The sequence below is a fragment of the Dendrobates tinctorius genome, unplaced genomic scaffold (assembly GCF_039654945.1).
Source record: "Dendrobates tinctorius isolate UK_male_01 unplaced genomic scaffold, ASM3965494v1 ptg000404l, whole genome shotgun sequence".
Taxonomy (NCBI): Eukaryota; Metazoa; Chordata; class Amphibia; order Anura; family Dendrobatidae; genus Dendrobates; species Dendrobates tinctorius.
Window position 1 is genome coordinate 96,061 of NW_027362069.1, and position 22,462 is coordinate 118,522.

Genomic DNA, 22,462 nt, shown 5'->3' on the forward strand with positions numbered 1-22,462 from the left:
AGCCCTTTCCTCAGACTGTAGCTCCTGGTCACCATGTGATCTCACCATAACCCTAACAAGCTAATTAAGGTGTGAAATCTTGGTCAAAATTATCTCAGTACACAAATCTCCAAGGGTGCCCAAAATTTGGCATCACCCCTCTTTCCTTTTTGCAATTATGAAATTGTAAAAAAGTCTATATACAGTATATATATATATATATATATATATATATATATATTTATTATTATTTTTGCCTAAAATACAAAGGACATGTGTCATCTTTGAGGTTCGTCCCGCTGGTGCCCAATATTTAATAGGGTCTTGCTATTAAACTTAATGAAAAGTTCGGTGAATTTCTTTGAGCTGTTATAACTAGAGATGAGCGAATATCGTCAGAGAAGTTGTTATTGGCTAATATCGGGACCCCGGATCCCTGGAGCGCTCCCGATAATCAGCTGCATGTGTCGCTCTCCATGCAGGTGCTGTGACTATCACACAGCGCTACACACTCAGCTGATTATCGGGAGCGCTCCAGCACACTGAGTCCTGAACACTCTGAGGCCCCTGATCATGTGACCTCTGACTCCTCCCCTCCTGTAACCTCATCACAGGTCCTGTGTGCACAGAGCAGTCATAGGCAACGGCGGCGCAGTCATGACAGTACCCCCCCTTTACGTCTCCTCCTTCTGAGATTGGCCAAGAATCTGTCCATGATGCGAGGAGCATCAACATTCTCTCGCGATTCCCAAGAGGCCCGAACCCTCTCCAATCGATGAGAAAAAAGGTCTTTCCCCTAACCTTTTTCATGGCCAAAATATCCCTCACTTCGAAGACGTCATCGTCCCCTACTGGCTGAGGAACAACGGGAGGCGCAGGACAGAACTGATTGAGGATGACCGATTTCAGGAGCAAGATATGGAAGACGTTATGGACCCGGAGTGAAGCAGGCAGCCTCAATCTGTAGGCCGTGTTGTTGATGCGTCCAAGAACCTCGAAGGGACTGATGTACCGGAGGCCCAATTTATACGAAGGGATTTTCAAGCGGATGTGCTTGGTCGACAGCCAGACCTTGTCTCCTGGATGGTATGGTGGGAGATCCCTCCGCCTCTTGTCGGCATGTTTTTTCATCCCGGCCACGGCTTGTATAAGAGCCTCTTTGGTCTTCCTCCAGACCTGGGAAAACTCTTGGGAGAGGGCATCGGCGCCGGGTATGCCGGAGGATGAAGATAATGGAAGATGCACGCCTGGATTCTGACCGGAGACCACAAAAACGGATACCTGGTGGTGGATTCATTGGAGTGATTGTTATGGGCAAACTCTGCCCATGGAAGAAGATCGACCCAATTGTCATGATGAGCGTTAGAGAAGTTCCGCAGGTAGGAGGTCCAGACTTGGTTGACCCGTTCGACTTGCCCGTTGGTCTGTGGATGATAAGCGGAAGTGAAATCCAGAGATATGCCCAAGAGTTTACAGAGTGCTCTCCAGAAGCGGGAGGTAAACTGTACCCCGCGGTCAGACACGATTCGCTGAGGAAGTCCGTGTTATCTGAAAATCTGATGAATGAAGATTTTAGCCAATTCAGAAGCTGTGGGCAAGCCGGGTAACGGGACAAAATGGGCCATCTTGGAAAACCGATCGACTACCACCAGAACAGTCGTGCATCCAGAAGAGCGGGGTAAGTCGGTAACAAAATCCATGGTGATGTGTTGCCAAGGAGCTTCGGGAACAGGCAACGGCAGAAGAAGGCTGGAGGACAAGCTTCTAGGTACCTTGTTCCTGGCGCAAATTGAGCAGGAGGCCACGAAGTCTGACACATCTTGGCGTAGAGAAGGCCACCAGTAATAACGGGAAACCAGCACAAGGGTCCTCTTGATGCCGACATGTCCAGCGATCTTGGAGGAGTGGCCCCAGCGTAGTACTTCTACCCTTTTGTCTTACGGGATGAGGGTCTTGCCAGGCGGCACGGAATCAAGATTCACAGGAGCTACCGTGATAACTCGGGCAGGATTGATAACATGCAACGGAGCCTCCTCCACTTCAGGTGACTGCAGGGACCGGGAGAGAGCATCTGCTTTGGTATTTTTGTCACCGGGTAGGAAGTGGAGCTCAAAGTCGAAGTGAGAGAAAAACAATGACCACCTGGCTTGTCTGGAGTTAAGTCTTTGAGCCGACTGGAGGTAGGCCAAGTTTTTGTGGTCAGTGAATATGGTGAAGGGATGGACCGCCCCCTTCAGGAGACAACGCCACTCCTCCAGCGCCATCTTTATGGCCAGCAACTCCCGATCCCCAATCATGTAGTTACACTCTGTGGGTGAAAATGACTTGGAGAAGAACCTGCACGTAGCCAAGCGCCCTTTTGGGAAAGAATCGCCCCAGCCCCAGTAGAAGATGCGTCTACCTCGAAGACGAAGGGCTTGCCGACCTCTGGCCGATGCAAAACCGGAGCCGTAGCAAAGGCCCGCTTCAGGGCGAAAAATGCATCTTCAGCTTCCGAGGGCCAGATGTTCGGTCTTGCAACCTTCCGGGTAAGGGCAACAATAGGCTTGGTTAAAGCAGAGAAGTGCGGGATGAATTGCCTGCAGTAATTTGCATTGAATGGCCTTCACTCCGGCAGGTGGTGGCCATTTGAGCACCGCGGACAATTTCTCTGGGTTCATTCACAACCCCAAGTCCGTGATGATATACCCCAAGAAGGGTAGGGAGGTCTGCTCGAACAGGCATTTCTCCAACTTGGCATAAAGTTGATTCTCCTGCAAGCGTTGCAAGACCAGGCGAACACTCCTCCTGTGAGAGGGCAGGTCTGATGAAAAGATGAGGATGTCATCTAAATACACCACGAGGCACGAGTAGTATAGAAGATCCCAGAAAACGTCATTAACAAATTCTTGGAAGACCGCTGGGGCGTTACAAAGTCCAGGGGTGAGCTGGCCAGGTGGTGCCGACCCCTATACAGGGACTGTCAGGAGCAGGCCCGAAGGAGCCGAATACTGTGACAGCTGATACCAAGAGGGGCGACTCAGGTGCGGGTGAGACAGACAAGGCAGAGCGACTGGAGTCAGGAGTGACCGGAGTCAGGAGTGACCGGAGCCAGGAGCAACAGGGGTCAGGAGCAACAGGAATCAGGAGTAACCAGAGTCAGGAGTGACAGGAGTCAGGAGTGACAGGAGCTGGAGCGACTGGAGTAAGGAGCGACAGGAGTCAGGAGCGACAGGAGTCAGGAGTAACCGGAGTCAGGAGTAACCGGAGTCAGGAGCGACAGGAGTCAGGAGCGACTGGAGACAGGAGTGACCAGACAGGGCCAGAATACCGTACGGAAGGCACACGATAATCAGGCGCCTCCATGAGGGAGGAGCCGCCTGACATACCCTTTGCTGGAGCTTGATTGGTGATCGCTCCACATGGGGTGGTGCAGAAGGGGTCAAGTGAGGAGAAGGGAGCGCGCCCGGGCCTAAGGTGCATACCTGGAGCAGAACAGGAAGAGGAACCCTCTTGCTGAATCCCCCGGGCTGCAGGATGGGAGGCTGAGGGTGTCGTGCGGCGGCCAGAGCGGTAAGCGGGGATCCGAGGGGGAACCCTGGGAGCAGCAGCAGCAGCAGGAAGAGCAGGACCTGGTGAGATAGGTGACGCCGGCCCCGACCTGACAGGAGGCGCCGTACTGGTGGCGCAGGCATGACAAGATCGCTCTCCACAGCGTCTCCAGACTCTGTCACGTCTGTCACATGTGCTCAGTGTGAACCTGCTTTCATCTGTGAAGAGCACAGGGCGCCAGTGTTGAATTTGCCAATCCTGGTGTTCTGTGGCAAATGCCAAGCGTCCTGTACGGTGTTGGGCTGTGAGCACAACCCCCATCTGTGGATGTCTGGCTCTCAGACCATCCTCATGGAGTCAGTTTCTAACCATTTGTGCAGACACATGAACATTTGTGGCCTGCTGAAGATCATTTTGCAGGGCTCTGGCAGTGCTCCTCCTGTTCCTCCTTGCACAAAGGTGGAGGTAGTGGTCATGCTGCTGGGTTGTTGCCTGCATACAGCCCCCTCCACGTCTCCTGGTGTACTGGCCTGTCTCCTGGTAGTGCCTCCAGCCTCTGGACACTATGCTGACAGACACAGCAAACGTTCTTGCCACAGCTCACATTGATGTGCCATCCTGGATGAGCTGCACTACCTGAGCCACTTGTGTTGGTTGTAGAGTCCGTCTCATGCTACCACGAGTGTGAAAGCACAACCGACATTCAAAAGTGACCAAAACATCAGCCAGAAAGCATTGATACTGAGATGTGGTCTGTGGTCCCCACCTGCAGAACTACTCCTTTATTGAGGGTGTCTTGATAATTGCCAATAATTTCCATCTGTTGTCTATTCCATTTGCACAACAGCATGTGAAACTGATTGTCAGTCAGTGTTGCTTCCTAAGTGGACAGTTTGATTTCACAGAAGTTTGATTTACTTGGAGTTATATTCTGTTGTTTAAGTGTTCCCTTTATTTTTTTGAACAGTGTATATAGATAGAGATATTTTTTTTTCTTTAGGTTGGAGGGTCCAATTCCAGCTATTGCTGTGGGATCTGTGATTTCTATCTACTCCACTGTGTACAGGATAATAGAGTGTAATAAAGTAGTTATGGACGTGACGTAACTAACACTGTGCAGTGACTCTGCTTTCCATATAGTGATGGATATTTCTTGTTGCTGAAAATGTGATCTTTTTTTCCACTTTAAACCCCTCTGATCAGTGCGATCATACAACATACAAGCCCCTGATGGCTCCGGTGATGCCCTGTACTACTGTAGTGCCGGGTATCATCACTGCCTGTCAGTGTAATACTAACGGCCCCATACACATGAGATCAGAGTTGGCTGAACGCTCATTTGGCAGACGGCTGTCTCTCCCGACTCCCCCATACACACAAATATTCCAGCTTTCCTGTGGTCTGTATGAGAGAGTCGCCTCCAGACTCCTCTAGAGGAGGATTATCTACAGGAAGAACAAACGGATTATCCTCTGAAATTCAGGATGTCAGATCCTTCTCTGCCCTGGCATCATCTGTCGGGAGGCCCCAAAATACATTACATGGTCGGCCAAACCGCCCAAAATCAGTGCTTTCGTAGAATTTTAGTCTAATGTGTATGGGGGCGTTATATGGTAACTTATTGGACGCTGCCTCTGGCCCGGCCTAATAGACCTTCATACATTGCAGCCCAGACACCATTATTAGGCATGTAAGTATCGGAGTAACTAGGCCGCCCCATACTATCGAGTACTTGGAGGCGGGGGGGCATTCAGCCAAACTCTGTCACACCTTCTTAGATGCCATGTTTGCTTTTCAGGGTTTTTGTTAAAGCCTCCTCTGTGCCGTCCCTGCGGTGTACATCTATGTCCTGGGGCACAAAAAGATTCATTTCTTTTTAATAAATGTTTAACATGTGATAAATTATAAAATGTGTCTTCTGATTTTTTCTTCTTACAAGAATTGTTGGAGCCAATTTTCTTTAGAAACATTTTAATATCACCTTTTTCTGGAGTTTTTCTTGTAATATAGGAAAGCCTAAGGCCAGAAAGAAACCCCATAAATCACTGTACATGGAGACTTTGGGATCAGATCATTTCTGTCCACGTTGATTGTGGAAGCAAAAGATCTTTTTTAAAGCCTCAAACTTCTGTGTGTGACTCAGAGCTGAGATCTAACGGGATAGAAGATTCCAGTGCGGGGAAGACGGGAAACCTTCATATAGACGGCCGGTGGGGATGGAGTCAGTGACCGACTCTGGCCAAATCTGTTTCTAGAGCCGTAATAGAAGATGAAGATGTTGTCCTCACCAAGAAGGAGTTATTTCTCATGTCGCCTGTAATGAATATCTGTTGTGAGTTCATTTTCCCCTTCAGCATTGATGTCTGATGAACTCCCTCTGCTGGTGAAGGGAGGTAGTGAAATTGATTTAGATGGGAAGAACCTGTCATCAGAGCAGGCGGAGGGTGATTGGACATCTGGAATCTCTGAGTGGATATAAGGCAGCCGACGCCCTGCAAGGTTGATGGTGATCCTCTCTGCTCTGAGCTCTGGCCTCCAGTCTAGTTCCTGTCTTCTAAAGCTAAGTTTTTGCCCTGCTATTATTCCATGAGATTTTGTCTGGTTTACTTAGTGTTTGTGTTCAGCCAGCTCTTGCTGGGACTGGCTGAATTCCATTTTTGTCTCTGATCAGTTGATCTCTTTGCTCTTTTTTCAGAATATACCTGAGTGCTGATATAGTGATTTTGAAGTCTAGCGACTTCAGGGCCTTTTTTCCTATCAGACGGTTGGGACATTTTGGGCAGGGTTTTTGCGGATTGCAGCCAGCATCTTTTCTGTCCTGTCCTATCTAGTTAGTTGGGCCCCATTGTTTGCTCAGCCTGTCTTTCTGTCTGTGTTTGTGCTTTCATCTGTTTTTCACCGTCAATACATGTTGGGGGCTGTCTATTGCTTTGGGGTCTGCTCTGGGGCAGTTTAGATTTCCCCATTCTTTCTTTAGGCTTATTTAGCTCTCCGGCTGTGACGAGGGGTCTAGGAACACCGTAGGAACCCCCCACGGCTACTGTTAGTTGTGGTGAATAGGATCAGGGGTCTGCAATCCGATAGCTACCAACCTCTCCGGTTTTTCTGGACTTAGCTTGTATTTTTGTTTTCTCCTCCTCCGGTGACTCATTCATAACAAATATCTCCTGCAGTATTGCTAATGCCGATTCCAGTGTCGGTAATGAGATGAGAATTAGCATTATGGAAGATGAGTCTATGAGGAACGTGTTCTGCTGCCAACTCCGAGGAGGAAACTGCTTGTTGTCTGTGGCCTAAATATATAGGTTTTATTAGTAGATGTCAGGGAAGAAAACTAAACCCTGTAAGATAATAAATCTCCTCATATGTTTCCCTTATTATCCCCAGTAATTGTATTATTACACAGGATTCTTATGATGTTACATCGGCTCATCATCTTCTCATTCAGGTCTCTACAATATCGGATCCTCTCAGTGAAGATCTTCTACAAAAGAGACATTTCCTGTTTTACCCATCAAGGATGGATATGGACAGAGACAAGATGGCGGAGAGGATATTACACCTCACCCTAGAGATCCTCTTGCGTCTCACTGGAAAGGTGAGAGATTCTGATGATGTCACATTACATCATTCTTATCTATGGGAATAACAGATGGACAGAACTGGAGAGGTGAGGACTCTGGAAATGTCTGTAGTGAGATTTATTAATGTGTCTCTCCATAACCAGGATTACACAGTGGTGAAGACCTCTAGTGATCGCTGTCAGGACCCTGTGTCTGAGGGATGGGGAAGACCCCTGAGCCCAATCACGGGGCCTCCACCTCACCCCCTGAGCCATGAGGACATCAATGAGCAGAAGATCCTAGAACTCATCTACAAGATGATTGAGCTGCTGACTGGAGAGGTGACACTGCTGGGAATGCTTGGACATTATACAGTAACACTATGAAGGGATCTGGGGATGACGGTATGATTGTATGTGTCAGGTTCCTATAAGGTGTCAAGATGTCGCTGTCTATTTCTCCATGGAGGAGTGGGAGTATTTAGAAGGACAAAGAGATCTATACAAGAACGTCATAATGGAGGTTCCCCAGCCCCTCACATCTCCAGGTAATAGACAGGACTAAATACACACGGCCTATAATTATCTGTATGTAGAGAATGAATTCAGTCCCTGTATGTGTTTCCTCCAGATCTATCCAGTAAGAGGACAACACCAGAGAGATGTCCCCGTCCTCTTCTTCCACAGGACTGTAACCAAGAAGATCCCAGTGCTCCTCAGGATCATCAGGTAGATGGAGAGAAGGTGTCAGGAGATCTCCCCTATGATGTGTAGACGGCTGTGAAGGTCTTGTGCTCAGTCTTGTTTTATCCACCAGTATTATATGTTTTATACTTGTGTAATGAGAGCGGTGGAGATGGCAGGATTAAAGCTGATCATAGATGGGACTTCTCCATCTGTCTGTGACTTTTACAATATTTGTTTCAGGGTGAAGATCTGACCCATATTAATACTACAGAGACATATGTGAGGGATGATGAGTGGTGTAAAGAGGAGATTCCTACATATGACTACCCAGGTGAGTAGTAACCACTGAATGCAGAGAAGTCACAGATTCCTCTCAGTCACCGGCTGTGGCTGCTTTATCGGTGGTGTAGTCCGGCCGTATTACCATGATCACCATTTTGCCTCTAGACCACAACATTCTCCTCCACCCAAAACTGTTCAAATGACTTTGGGCATTGAAAGCCCTTTTCTATAGAACTTACAACCTGGCAGATCCACCTACTCCCTGGGATTAGGAGACGCTGACCGTTACCTGCCCAGATCTGTAAACTATAAAGCCAAATGACAGCGTACGTAGAATGTGCTGGCTAGTTAGAAAATCACTTGATGAAAAATATTATACTGGGCCTGTAAGAGAAAGTGGAGTGTAATGATGCTGTTGGCTTCCTAGAATCCTGAGATCTAATTTCAGGGCTGAAATCTCATATCCTGAGATCTTGATACCGAGATCTCCATCTGCGTATGCGCCGCCCCGAGCAGCCATGTTCACTGAGTCCACCGCACAGGAGGAAACCACGGACATGCGAGGGGCTCTGACCTATCACGAAAAGTTGGCAGAGTCCCCCCCGCAGCAGCGGACACTTCAGGCAGCAGCAGCAGCGGTGGACACCCCGAGCTGCGGCAGCAGCAGCGGAGGCGGCCACCTTGGGCAGCAGCGGACACCCCGGGCAGCAGTGCCAGGCACCCTAGCAGATCCAAACACTCGCAGCGGTGCACTGCACATCGGACACCCCCTCATCCCACCCTGCGGTCTGCAGCATCACCCCACTCCTGCCTCCTCCAGCAGCGACCCTGGGACCCCGCTTCACCACAGCAATAAGACGCATGGATTATAAGAAGCACCACCGTGTTGTTAAAAAAAAATTCCTATTTTTCTCCTCAAAATTTGGGGAGCGTCTTATAATCCTGAGCGTCTTATTATCCAAAAAATACGGTAACATGTTTTTTTATTCTAGTTCTTTTTGTACAGGTTCATTTTGTATGGTAGTCTGATGATGGTGGGATCGGCCTGCCTCACTTATGTGAGTCTGCAACTACCTGGTAGCCTTTAAAATAAGGTCTCCATTACCTCTGCCAAATGCCTGAGATCTAAATTTAAGACACATCAGCTCTGCACTATTATAAAAAGTTCTCTATGAATATCTAATATTTCTTCTTGAAACTCATTTGACAGAAAATATTGGCCCTTACGATAGTTTAGATTGCCAAGAGCCACCGAGCCCCATACTCTAATTACCCAGAGAGTTTTCACCAGAATCATAGGAAACAAATGGACCTTACAAATTATTTCCCAATGTCTCTTGAGTCCAACAATCCCCTATATATGGTTGTACACTACTGTCTGGGCACATGGTAGAGTTAAGAAAGGAAGGAGCGCCATTTAGCTATTCATACACAGATCTTGATGGAATAGTTTGCAGACACGATGTACTGGGAGCACTGTTAGTGGTCACCTGGCAGATCAAAAGATGGCCACCATGAGAAGGCTTGGCTCTATCTACTCTATTTTCCAGATCCCAGTGATTGCCTTGCTCATCATCCTTTAACCCCTCTACATGGATCTGGACTTACACAGAGACCCCAAGGCTTGGGCCATGGTGTTACCCGCTATTCTGTGGAGTGAGATGGTAAGAAGAATAGTCAGGTAGTTGGTCATAACCAGGAGGGCAGAGAAAGTACAAAATCAGAAGACACAAGTGTAGTCAGTAAGCGGGCTGGGATTACACCAGGACAAATACACCAGCTGAGCACAGAGGACTGAACCAGAGGAGAACAAGGCTGTATCTAGCAGATTCCGGGAATAGGCTTCAAGCTTTAGGAGGGTTTGGTGCTTTCTAATTGGCTTAAGCAGGTAGCAGATTGCTACCAGATTGCTGGACAGCACATAAACCCATACTGCCAGGCTGGATCAAACTACTGGTCTCAGGCACCCTAATCTTAGTGGCTGGACAGAGCCAGCGCCACCCAGAGCTTCTGGTTTCGACGTCTCTTCTATTACCAGCAACGCCTGCACAATAAATAAGGCGCTGCTTGGTGATGGAATCAAACATCACAGGAGCAGATTCCAGTGGAGAGGGGACACACCATCTGCAGATGCCCTAATATAACACAATTACAGGAAACTAAAGCAGTAGAAATCCCCATAAAGTGACTCCATTATGGAAATTATAACCCTCAGTGAATTATCCTATGGGAGTAGTGACACTTTACGGAAATTAGCTCGCACTGGATGTTGCAACATGAAAATTGCACATTTGCCATTTTATTACCCAGCACATAATGCCCAGATTGTGCTCCAGGAAACACACACCGTAAATTAAGTGGGTTCTTCTCACTATAGTAATGCCCAATATATGGATGCGAAATATGGTTTGGGCGCACTACAAGGCTCAGAAGAGAGTGGATATTTGACTTTGGGAGAGCGGATATTGCTGGATTGGTTTATGGAAGCCATGTTGCTTTTCAAGAGCTTTTGAGCCACAAATATTGTGGAAACCTTCTGGTTTTCTTCTGACAGATGATGGACCTTAGTGGTGTCTTGTGTTTCCGTGAGATGAGTAGAAGTTTTATTGGTATAATTTTCACCTATATAACATTGTTTGTTGGCTTTTTATTCCATGTTTGGGAGGCAGAATGAACAAACCATTGAACACCATGATGCACTGGTTCATGCTATGAGGCTTTCGATTAGACTGTGAACTCTCATTGTCTTGGTGAATAATTCAATGGTTTTAAAAAGCTTGTATCTTTTATGGACAGCTTAAGTAGAAATGTTCAAAAGTATAAAATTTGAAGATATTTTATTCAAAATTATTAACTGGTTTTATTTTTAGGAACGCTGACATCTTCAATTTTTAAATCTGATGATCTTGAGATCACACAGGATACAACTGAAGTGAATGCTATTACTCCAGATATACCATCATCCCTTCATAGCAAAGATCTGTCATCTGATCCTATGAAACAGGTCCCATCTTTTGGTTCATTACCAACTACTAAGGAAAATCAAAGTCACAATATAGGCATTAAAAAATTAATTGCTTCTAAAGGAAAGGAGCCATTTTCAGATTCAGAATATGGAAATAGTTTTCTTGAAAAGACTTTTCTTAAACATGAAAAAATACACATAACAGACAATAGATTTTCCTGTTCTCAATGTGGGAAATGTACAAAGAAATCAGATTTGGTTAAGCACCATAGAACTCACACAGGGGAGAAACCTTTTTCCTGTTTAGAATGTGGGAAATGTTTTGTGAGGAAATCATCTCTTCTTAGTCACCAAAAAACTCACACAGGGGAGAAACCTTTTTCATGCTCAGAATGTGGGAAATGTTTTAACCAGAAATCTAATTTTGTTACACACCAGAAAACTCACACAGGGGAGAAGTCTTTTTCATGTTCAGAATGTGGGAAATGTTTTAACAAGAAATCTAATTTTGTTACACACCAGAAAACTCACACAGGGGAGAAGTCTTTTTCATGTTCAGAATGTGGGAAATGTTTTAACAAGAAATCTAATTTTGTTACACACCAGAAAACTCACACAGGGGAGAAGCCTTTTTCCTGTTCAGAATGTTGGAAATGTTTTAGCCAGAAATCAGATTTGGTTAAGCACCAAAGAACTCACACAGGGGAGAAGCCTTTTTCCTGTTCAGAATGTGGGAAATGTTTTATCCAGAAATCAGATTTGTTTAATCACCAAAGAACTCACACGGGGGAGAAGCCTTTTTCCTGTTCAGAATGTGGGAAATGTTTTGCACATAAATCACATTTTGTTACTCACCATAAAACTCACACAGGCGAGAAACCTTTTTCCTGTTCAGAATGTGGGAAATGTTTTAACCAGAAATCAGATTTGGTTAGTCACCATAGAACTCACACAGGGGACAAGACTTTTTGCTGTTCAGAATGTGGGAAATGTTTTACAAAGAAATCAGATTTGGTTAAGCACCAAAGAACTCACACGGGGGAGAAGCCTTTTTGCTGTTTAGAATGTGGGAAATGTTTTACAAAGAAATCAGTTTGTGTCAAGCACCAGAGAACTCACACAGGGGAGAAGCCTTTTTCATGTTCAGAATGTGGGAAATGTTTTATCCAGAAATCACATTTGGTTAATCACCATAGAACTCACACAGGTGAGAAGCCTTTTTCCTGTTCAGAATGTGGGAAATGTTTTACAAGGAAATCAGATTTGATTATGCACCGTATAACTCACACAGGGGAGAAACCTTTTTCCTGTTCAGAATGTGGGAAATGTTTTACAAAGAAATCACATTTGGTTAGTCACCAAAGAATTCACACAGGGGAGAAGCCTTTTTGCTGTTCAGAATGTGGGAAATGTTTTAACTGGAAATCAGATTTGGTTAATCATCAAAGAACTCACACAGGGGAGAAGCCTTTTTCCTGCTCAGAATGTGGGAAATGTTTTAACTGTAAATCATATTTGTTTAAGCACCAAAGAACTCACATGGGGGAGAAGCCTTTTAACTGTTCAGAATGTGGGAAATGTTTTGTGAAGAAATCTTCTCTTCTTAGTCACCAAAAAACTCACACAGGGGAGAAACCTTTTTCATGTTCTTAATGTGGGAAATGTTTTCTACCAAAATTAACTCTTAATAAACATCAGGGAAGTCATACGGGGAGTTTTTTTCATGTTCAAAATGTTGGAAATATTTTAACTCAAAATTGTATCTTCTTAAAGTGTTGACCACTTCTAGGACAACCCCTTGTCATTCCTCATGTTTGGCCATCTAATATAAAAAGCTCAAATGTGTGTATGTATGTATGTGTGTATGTATGTATGTCCAGGATAGGCATCCGCACCGTCGCAGCTACAGCCACAAAATTTGGCACAGTCACACGTCTGGACCCTGAGAGCGTCCTAAGCTATGTTGTGAGGCGAAATTTTAACCCTGCGCGTTCCAATTCACCAATTTTGCCCCTATCTACATAATGGGGAAAAAGTGTGTGCGTATCAAGCCCCGCCCCTCATTATGATGTCACAATGGTTGCCATGGCGACGCTGATGTCATTATAGGTTGCAAGCCCCGACGCTCATTATAATGTCATAATGGTTGACTATAGGATGGAGGATGTGTGATGGGTATATGGGCACTGGACTATTGGATGGAGGATATGTATGACGGGAATATGGGCACGGGACTATGGGATGGCGGATATGTATGGTGGGTATATGGGCATGGGACTATGGGATGGAGGATATGTATGATGGGTATATGGGCACGGGACTATGAGATGGAGGATATGTATGGGCATGGGACTATGAGAGGAAGGATGTGTGATGGGTATATGGGCATGGGACTATGGGATGGAGGATGTATGATGGGTATATGGGCACTCGACTATGGGATGGAGGATATGTATGATGGATATATGGGCACGGACCTATGGGATCGTGGATATGTATGATGGATATATGGGCACGGGCCTATGGGATCGTGGATATGTATGATGGGTATATGGGCACGGGACTATGGGATGGAGGATAATTATAATTTGCTATAACTAACCACAGTTAGTTACTATGCCCGGGCAGCGCCGGGCTCTTCAGCTAGTGTTACAATAAAAACACTCATTGTACGAGAATGATCAGTACTAAATATATTGAACAGCCATGTCAGACTCAGCTGCCATCATGGAAAATCTTTCGCTAACTAACTTTGCAGCTAATGAGATGACCTTATGGGAGCTCTAGCCAGAATGGAGACATAGACATCAGAGCCATTAGCAGGTATGGTTGGCATACACAAGGGTTAATAGGAGTAGCTGCAGGGCATTGTGAGAGTAAGTAATGGTGTCATATGGTAGTAAGTAGTGTCTGTGATGAGGACAATACAGTAGTCAATATGTGAAGAGTTATGTGAGTAATGACATTAGATAAAAGGGACATGGGGATTTATGGATTGTAATGGAGTTTGGTGAAATACTCCTAAATATTGTCATTTTGTATTATCACTTTCTTCAGTATTCTAAAATACATGTCTTTCCCTGCAGTATGAGGTTATCATGTATACACCTTTTGCCGCTCTATGTAGTTCGTTTGTCTAACCATATATATAAAAAGCCCAAATGAGGTCCTCCATATATTCAGAAGTAGAAATCAACAACATGGCCTGCAAACGTTACTCCCATAAACAACATTTCAGTATGAAATATATCTGTATTTCAACAAAACACATAAAAAATGTAAAAAGAAGAGATTATGCAGAGAAAAATCATCAGGTATGTATATAAAACGTATCTAATCTGTCCCAAAGTATAGTTTAGAAAAATCCTTTACATATATATAATTGTAAGTGGAAAGCCCATATGGAAGAAGTATAACAATTATATCGCTTATCACCCTATATCATTACATATCTCAGGTGTAAGGTCTCCGCCGAATGGTCAATAGCAATTCACAATAAACCCAGATACAAAGAATATATAGAACGGGTTTACAATCCACACATGAATAAATATTACATTGTAGACTCATAAAGTGACAGTGCTCATGGAAACATTCATAAAATAGTACAAGCAATGACTGTTATAAAGCCGATTCCATAGGGCATGTGTGGCATTATGGGCATGACACGGTCACGGCTTCACATAGAGTCTTCATTGCTGGTGCATAAATCCAGAAGCAGCAGAACGGGGCAAACTGAACATTACCCGCGTTTCTCTTGTAGAAACCCCTTTCTGAGGAAGCATTACAAGCGAAACTGCTTAAAAGAGCGCCTCTGGGTAATGTAATCATCTCTATAGATCTGTCCTGTCTGTGTGTGCCTCTTTGGTATGTGGACATTGTGGGGTTCGCCACGTTCTCCTGCTTCTGGATTTGTACACTAGCAATGAAGACTCTATGTGAAGCAGTGACCGGGTCACAATACTATTTTGTCCTCACACTCACTCCCTGTGATTGTGGATGTGTCTGGCCTAAGAGAGACAATCAGCAACTGGGTTATAAATTAGGTATAAATATAATATATATGATCAAATATAGTTTCGTACCCCCTTCTTTCTCTCCCATAAGAAGATTCTTGCCGGTAGAATCAGCGCGGATGAGCACCTACTGTGCTCTCTCCCCGGCCACAATTCCCCATCTTACTTCCATCCTCACCCTTTCCCCCTAGTCATCTTTTCCCATCTAGATATATATCTACCATCCGACTATAGTGATAAGCTATCTGCAGATTAATGATATACTATATTGGTCTGTGTTCCTGGAGGATAGCTTCTGCTCCACTAGATACCATTGATAAGATACATGGTGCTTCACGTCCAGTATTGTGAATAGCATATATTATTATGGGCAGTTGTTCTTTGAGATCGGTAGATTTAACATATGTCAAACTAAAAAGCGGGTCTGTAATATCCCGAAATTTCAAAGGTTATTGTTACAATCGATAACTTCCTTGACAATTCCTGAACCTGGTGGGAAAATTATATTTCCACCTTATTAAAACCAAGCCAGGTATATATTGAGCCTAATATGAAAAACTTACCCATCAAAATTTTCTCTTTTCTTCTTTTTTCCATAAATTCCTTGATGTTCCTGATTTCTAGTTTTTTAACAGGACATCGGGGGCCCATATGTCCTGGAACCCATGTTTCTCTCTGTGTCCTAGTACACTGTGCTTCTGGTCTCCGGCCCATACTGCTATTAGTGAGCAGAACGGATTCCCAAAATATTGGACTCCGTTCACCTCAATTTCTGAAGTGATGCAGCGTTCGGCTCATTCTGCTGATTTACTGCCCTCTGTGCCTGCTCCTCACGCTGTGAAGTTTGAGCTTATAATTATTTTCATTTAAACAATTAAAATAAAATCTACATAAAATTAACATGGTTAAAATATTTATACATTTAAATAGCCACAAAAATACTCATCAGTACATAAGAAATGATTCAGGCATTTATTCTGGACCTCATAACTTTTAGCCTGGTATCTTACCTCTCTGGTTTTCTGTCCATGACCCTGGTATATTACATTTCTGGTTTCCTGTCCATGATCCTGGTATCTTACCTATCTGGTTTCCTGTCCATGACCCTGGTATCTTACCTCTCTGGTTTCCTGTCCATGACCTTAGTATATTACCTCTCTGGTTTTCTGTTCATGACCCTGATATATTACGTTTCTAGGCTCCTGTCCATGACCCTCCATGACCCTGGTATATTACCTCTCTGGTTTTCTGTCCATGACCCTGGTATATTACCTCTCTGGTTTTCTGTCCATGATCCTGGTATCTTACCTCTCTGGTTTCCTGTCCATGACCCTAGTATATTACCTCTCTGGTTTTCTGTCCATGACCCTGGTATATTACATTTCTGGTTTCCTGTCCATGACCCTGGTATATTACCTCTCTGGTTTTCTGTCCATGACCCTGGTATATTACATTTCTGGTTTCCTGTCCATGACCCTGGTATATTACCTTTCTGGTTTTCTGTCCATGACCCTGGTATATTACCTCTCTGGTTTTCTGTCCATGACCCTGGTATATTACATTTCTGGTTTCCTGTCCATGACCCTGGTATATTACCTTTCTGGTTTTCTGTCCATGACCCTGGTATATTACCTCTCTGGTTTTCTGTCCATGACCCTGGTATATTACATTTCTGGTTTTCTGTCCATGACCCTGGTATATTACCTTTCTGGTTTTCTGTCCATGACCCTGATATCTTACCTCTCTGGTTTTCTGTCCATGACCCTGGTATATTACATTTCTGGTTTCCTGTCTATTACCCTGGTATATTACCTCTCTGGTTTTCTGTCCATGACCCTGGTATATTTCCTCTCTGGTTTCTTGTCCATGACCCTGGTATATTACGTTTCTGGTTTCCTGTCTATGACCCTGGTATATTACCTCTCTGGTTTCCTGTCTATGACCCTGGTATATTACCTCTCTGGTTTACTGTCCACGACCCTGGTATATTACCTCTGGTTTTCTGTCCATGAACATGGTATCTTACCTCTCTGGTTTGCTGTCCATGACCCTGGTATCTTACCTCACTGGTTTCCTGTCCGTGACCCTGGTATATTACCTTTCTTGTTTCCTGTCCATGATCCTGATATCCCACCTCTCTGGATTCCTGTCCATGACACTGGTATGTTACCTCTCTGGTTTCCTGTCCACGACCCTGGTATATTACCTCTCTGGTTTACTGTTCATGCTGTTGTGAGCAGAATGAATTCCCACATTATTGAATTGAGTTGATTTTACTCTTTGAGCTCGGCACTATGGGGAATTCCATCCCAGAGCTTCCATCTAATATGGCGATCGGCTCTTTCTTTTTCTCAGTTCTCGGTGCCTGCTCTGCAGGCAGTGAAGTAAGAGCTCACTATGCTTTTTATTCAAATAGGTATTTTTGCTGAATTTTATTAAATGTTAACTAAAATGAACATGGATATAAATATTTATAAATGCGCTAAAACACATATCAGGAACTTCCGGTGTGACAAGAGCTCCGTAAACCAGCTTCTCTCAGTGAGATTCCTGGGACCTATTCAACCTTGCGACTGGCTAATTGCCTGTCAGTGAGACTCTCCAGACATCTCCATCGGCGTATGGAGAGATTTCTTAACAGAAGCGGGTCCCGGAAAAGTTTAAATCCCCACACACCACTAGAAGCGTGCAACAAGATGGCGCCCGACACTCCAAAAGCAAAGAAATCTAGTAAGTCCTTGGGCACAGCACCGCATACGATACAGACGGGGGAGGAAGACGGGGAACTACCAGCAGGACTTAATATACCATATAAAGCTCTGGCTGCAGAGGTGGCTAAAATATTGGCACCAGACATAAAAAACTCTTGAGCAGCTGCAGGCTTCCATCACCCAGCGGTCTGAAAGGCTTGATATAGCTGAGCACAGATTGAGTGCAGCAGAGGATGAACTTCAGAATATACAACTAAAGCTGAGGAAAGCAACAAAATTGAGCCTGCAATTGTCTGAAAAAGTAAATGATCTAGAAAACAGATCGAGGAGAAACAATCTAAGGATAATACGTCTCCCAGAATCTAGAAAACAGATCGAGGAGAAACAATCTAAGGATAATACGTCTCCCAGAATCTATCCCCCCTACTCATTTAATGAAGATTTGTATGGAGGAACTTCCCAGATCGTTGGGGATAGAAAACAGTATGAAAGTAGAAAGAGCCCCCAGAGTGGGTCCACCTCTGCCGCAGCAGCACAATTCTCCCTCTCCTTCTAGTAGACCAAGACCGGTAATTGTGAAATATCTGGACTTTGTGGATAAATCTCCCCTTCTACAACATTACAGAAAAAGTCGACTCAGATCACTATTAGACGCTACAAAGGTTTATTATTCAACGATTATTCCGTAGAAGTCACAAAGAAAAGGAGAGCATTTAGTGATCTGTGTACTGCAGTAGCTTAGCTACCGGGGGGGCAGAGGGGGCGGTGGCCCCGGACCCCGCACTCTGATGGGGCCCACCCGAGCTATGCTATGTAACTATATCGGCGTGCAGATCGCGCCGATACAATTACATGCTGCAGCAGGGAGTGAGTCATGTGACCGCTCTTCTGCAGAGGAGAGGGGAGGTCACTCACCCAATCCTGGCTGAGCGCGCTCTCCTTGAAATCTCCCTGCTGCAGAGAAGTCATCAGCTCCAGCAGCAGCCTGACCGCGGGGGGCTCTGCCTCTGCCTGTGAGCCGAGTTCACTGTCTGCTCTGCACTTGATTGCTTCTGACTGAGAGGAGCCTGACAGCTGAGGAGCGTGCTGCTCCAGGACCAGTGGACACTGCACACAGCATGGGGATTGATGAGTATCTATGTTAATTGCTATTTGAAGTGTCTAATCTGTTGCTTTGGATATATACATACAACTTACTGCTATTGGGGTGTAATATTCATTACATGATGCTCTCCTTACGTGTTACATAGTTTTCAGGCACTTTGCAGCGGTCACTGATGCGCTATATGGCGATGCTTTGTCTTGGCCTGGGAATTTACTGCACTTTGGGACTGAGAGAAAACCAGGAAAAGTGCAAACTAGAGATCGCACTGCTGGCTGCAGTCATTGAGCTGTGCAGAGAGAGCGGCGCATCCTCCCTGGCAGAGGGAGGGTTAAACCAGTGTATCACCTTATCTCGCTGTTTGTGCTGGCGTGTAATTATTAACCTACCCGTTACCAGGCTGACAGCGAGTCCTAGAGGATTAGGGGATGTGCACACGTTGTGGATTACTCTGCGGATTTTTACGTGCGGATTTGGCCAAATCCACAGGTAAATCCGCAGGTTAAATGACCGGCGTTTTACCTGCGGATATAGTGCAGATTTTGTGCGGATTTCCCCTGCGTTTTTACACCTGCGGATTCCTATAATGGAGCAGGTGACAAAACGCTGCGGATTCCGCACAAAGAATTGACATGCTGCAGATTTAAATCCGCAGAAAATCCTCAGCGTGTGCACTGTGTTCTTCATTTCTCATAGACTGTACTGTACAACGCAGCAGAAACTGCTGCAGATCCACAGGACCAAATCCACCGCGGATCCGCAGCAGAATCCGCATCGTGTGCACACAGCCTAACTAGTGTTTGCTGCTCCTACTGGGAAGTGAAGTCTGGCACTTGTAGTGCCACAGCAGCAGTTAGTGCTTGATGACAAATAGCTGTGGAATAGTGTTTTTCTGTACAGCGATTGTTAGTGGCATGGACGTGTTACTAGTGTGATATATTAGTATCAGTAATGCAGGTGACTTATAGTTAATCCTACAATGTGGTGAGCTACAGGGGGGGGGGAGGTCACCCCGGGACCAGCGCTCTGAGGGGACCCGCCCACAGCACGCCGATAGTGTTACATTCTGCGGCCGATCAGGCAGAATCGATCTCCCTGCTCTGCGGGCACTTATTGTTATAGGGAGCTCAGGTAACTCTGAGGCTGAGTTCACACGTGGCGTTTTTTTCACGTTTCCGCGGCGGTTTTAACCGCGCGATTTTGCCGTGAAAACTAAGCATCCCATGCATTCCTATGAGATTCCGCAATGCTGTGCTAATGCTGCGGCTAAATACGCTTGCAAAATGCTAGTTTTTCCGCGGGAATTTAAAATGCGATTTTCCCGCGGAATGGAATTCCGGAATTCTCGCGGTAATTTCCGCAAGAGTTCCGGTACGTGTGCACTTAGCCTGACTGTCAAAGGGGCACAAATGGCGCTATTACTTTCTAGGGGACAAAATATGGGCACTGTTTTCAAGAGTTGCTTTAGAATTTAGAGGGCACAGAGAACCACACAGCAGGTACAGTTAAAGGGACACATACAGCAGCAGCGGCTCAGCATTGGGGTATCAGCAGGGTAAGGAGTTTGTGCAGGTAGGGAGTAGTCCCATTGGTGACAGTGCTGAAAATATGAGACATGAAATGAATCTTTGTTGTAATCTCTGCAGACGAGTCCTGGCTGGAAGAAGTTGTCATGTTGGTCTGGGCCAGATGGAAAAGTGAACGATTCCATCAGAAAGAACGTCAGCTGTAAGTCACCATCTGTAACTGTGCTGTGATCTCTTGTACGGTATGTTGTGTAGGACAGGTATCTACCACTCACTATATGGCGGTAATATCAATATTGGTCTTTATTTAGAAAATTATATTCAGCAACAGCGCGGTCCTCTGCTGAGGTTCTCCTCCACTATTACTGTGCGTCACCGAGTTGTAATCAAGGTTACCTGGTTGGGGGCCCACTGAGTTTTCCCCCCCTGACCCAAAACCCTAGCTACGCCTCTGCTCATTGATCTACTATGCTATAAATTCTCCACAAAATGATAAAAAATTGAAGTATACAGTATGTTACAGTGGGAGGAGGATTTGGGGTTTGAACAGTCATTTGATGAATGGTATCGTAGCTGTGACACCATATCAAGAGGTAGTCACCAGACTTACCTTGTGGAGTCTATTATGTACCGGAAAAAATTCACAGCATTTTTCCTAAAATCTCGGGAGACTGTTTTAGGGGCTGTGGAATATCTGGTGACATGAGACATATTTGGTGGTCTTGTATGGTGGTTTCTGGGCTTTGGGAGAAGGTGAAGCGTCTGATAGCACAGATGTATGGTTGACCGGTTGATCTGGAACCTTCTACCCTTTTACTGGGAACCAGGCCTTCCCGGCTTCCAGAAAGCTTTCAGAAGCTAGTAAACTACTTATGTATGGCCACTAAAATCCACATTGCGGCAAAGTGGAAGTCGCCCTCACTGTCATTATCTATGGTGAAAGATAAGATGAGCGACATTATGTTATTCTCATTTGTGGCCCCAGCGTTTCTTGTAGAATAAATCCCTTTCTCACACAGTCCTGTAGTACTGACTTTGTTCTCACGTTTTGTAGGAGGGTTCGTCTGACTCCATCTTATGTTTTCAGTATAAGTGCGAGAGATGAGAGACCGACGACCGCAGTTTTACCGTGTGTGTCCGGCGTCAGTTCTACAGTGTGAGAGATGCAGGGTCTGTGACCGAAGCTGGGGGTATACGGGTGTATACAGCATACAAGGGGTCTGTGACCAAAGCTGGGGGTATACGGGTGTATACAGCATACACAGAGGGGTCTGTGACCGAAGCTGGGGGTATACGGGTGTATACAGCATACACAGAGGGGTCTGTGACTGAAGCTGGGGGTATACGGGTGTATACAGCATACATAGAGGGGTCTGTGACCGAAGCTGGGGGTATACGGGTGTATACGGCATACACAGAGGGGTCTGTGACCGAAGCTGGGGGTATACGGGTGTATACAGCATACACAGGGGTCTGCGACCAAAGCTGGGGTTATATGGGTGTATACAGAGTACACAGGGGTCTGTTACCGAAGCTGGGGATATACGGGTGTATACAGCATACACAGAGGGGTCTATGATGAAGCAGGGGGTATACGGGTGTATACAGCGTACACAGGGGGGTCTGTGACCAAAGCTGGGGGTATACGGGTGTATACAGCATACACAGGTGTCTGTGACCAAAACTGGGGATATACGGGTGTATACAGTGAACACAGGGGGCTGTGACCGAATCTGGGGGTATACGGTGTATACAGCGTACACAGAGGGGTCTGTTACCGAAGCTGGGGATATACAGGTGTATACAGCATACACAGAAGGGTCTGTGACCGAAGCTGGGGGTATACGGGTGTATACAGCATACACAGTGTTCTGAGACTGAAGCTGGGGGTATACAGTATACACAGGGGTCTGCGACTGAAGCTGGGGGTATATGGGTGTATACAGCGTACACACAGGGGTCTGCGACCGAAGCTGGAGGTATACGGGTGTATACAGTGTAAAGAGAGGGATCTGTGACCGAAGCTGGGGGTATACGGGTGTATACAGCTGATAGGAACTGAAGGAGTTAAATTGAGTTCTGTCTATGTTGCATTCTCTTG

The 22,462-nt window shown here is 45.5% G+C and overlaps 1 protein-coding gene across 1 annotated transcript in view; it reads left to right on the top strand.

Annotated features, from left to right (window-relative positions):
* Window positions 1-7,471: 7,471 nt before the first annotated feature.
* LOC141076399 (uncharacterized) overlaps window positions 7,472-22,462 on the top strand; it is a 31,621-nt gene continuing 16,630 nt past the window's right edge. The window contains exons 1-3 of the mRNA XM_073563850.1: window positions 7,472-7,477; window positions 8,000-8,090; window positions 10,912-12,651. Coding sequence (XP_073419951.1) covers window positions 7,472-7,477; window positions 8,000-8,090; window positions 10,912-12,651 — 1,837 coding nt within the window. The remainder of the gene's footprint in view (window positions 7,478-7,999; window positions 8,091-10,911; window positions 12,652-22,462) is intronic.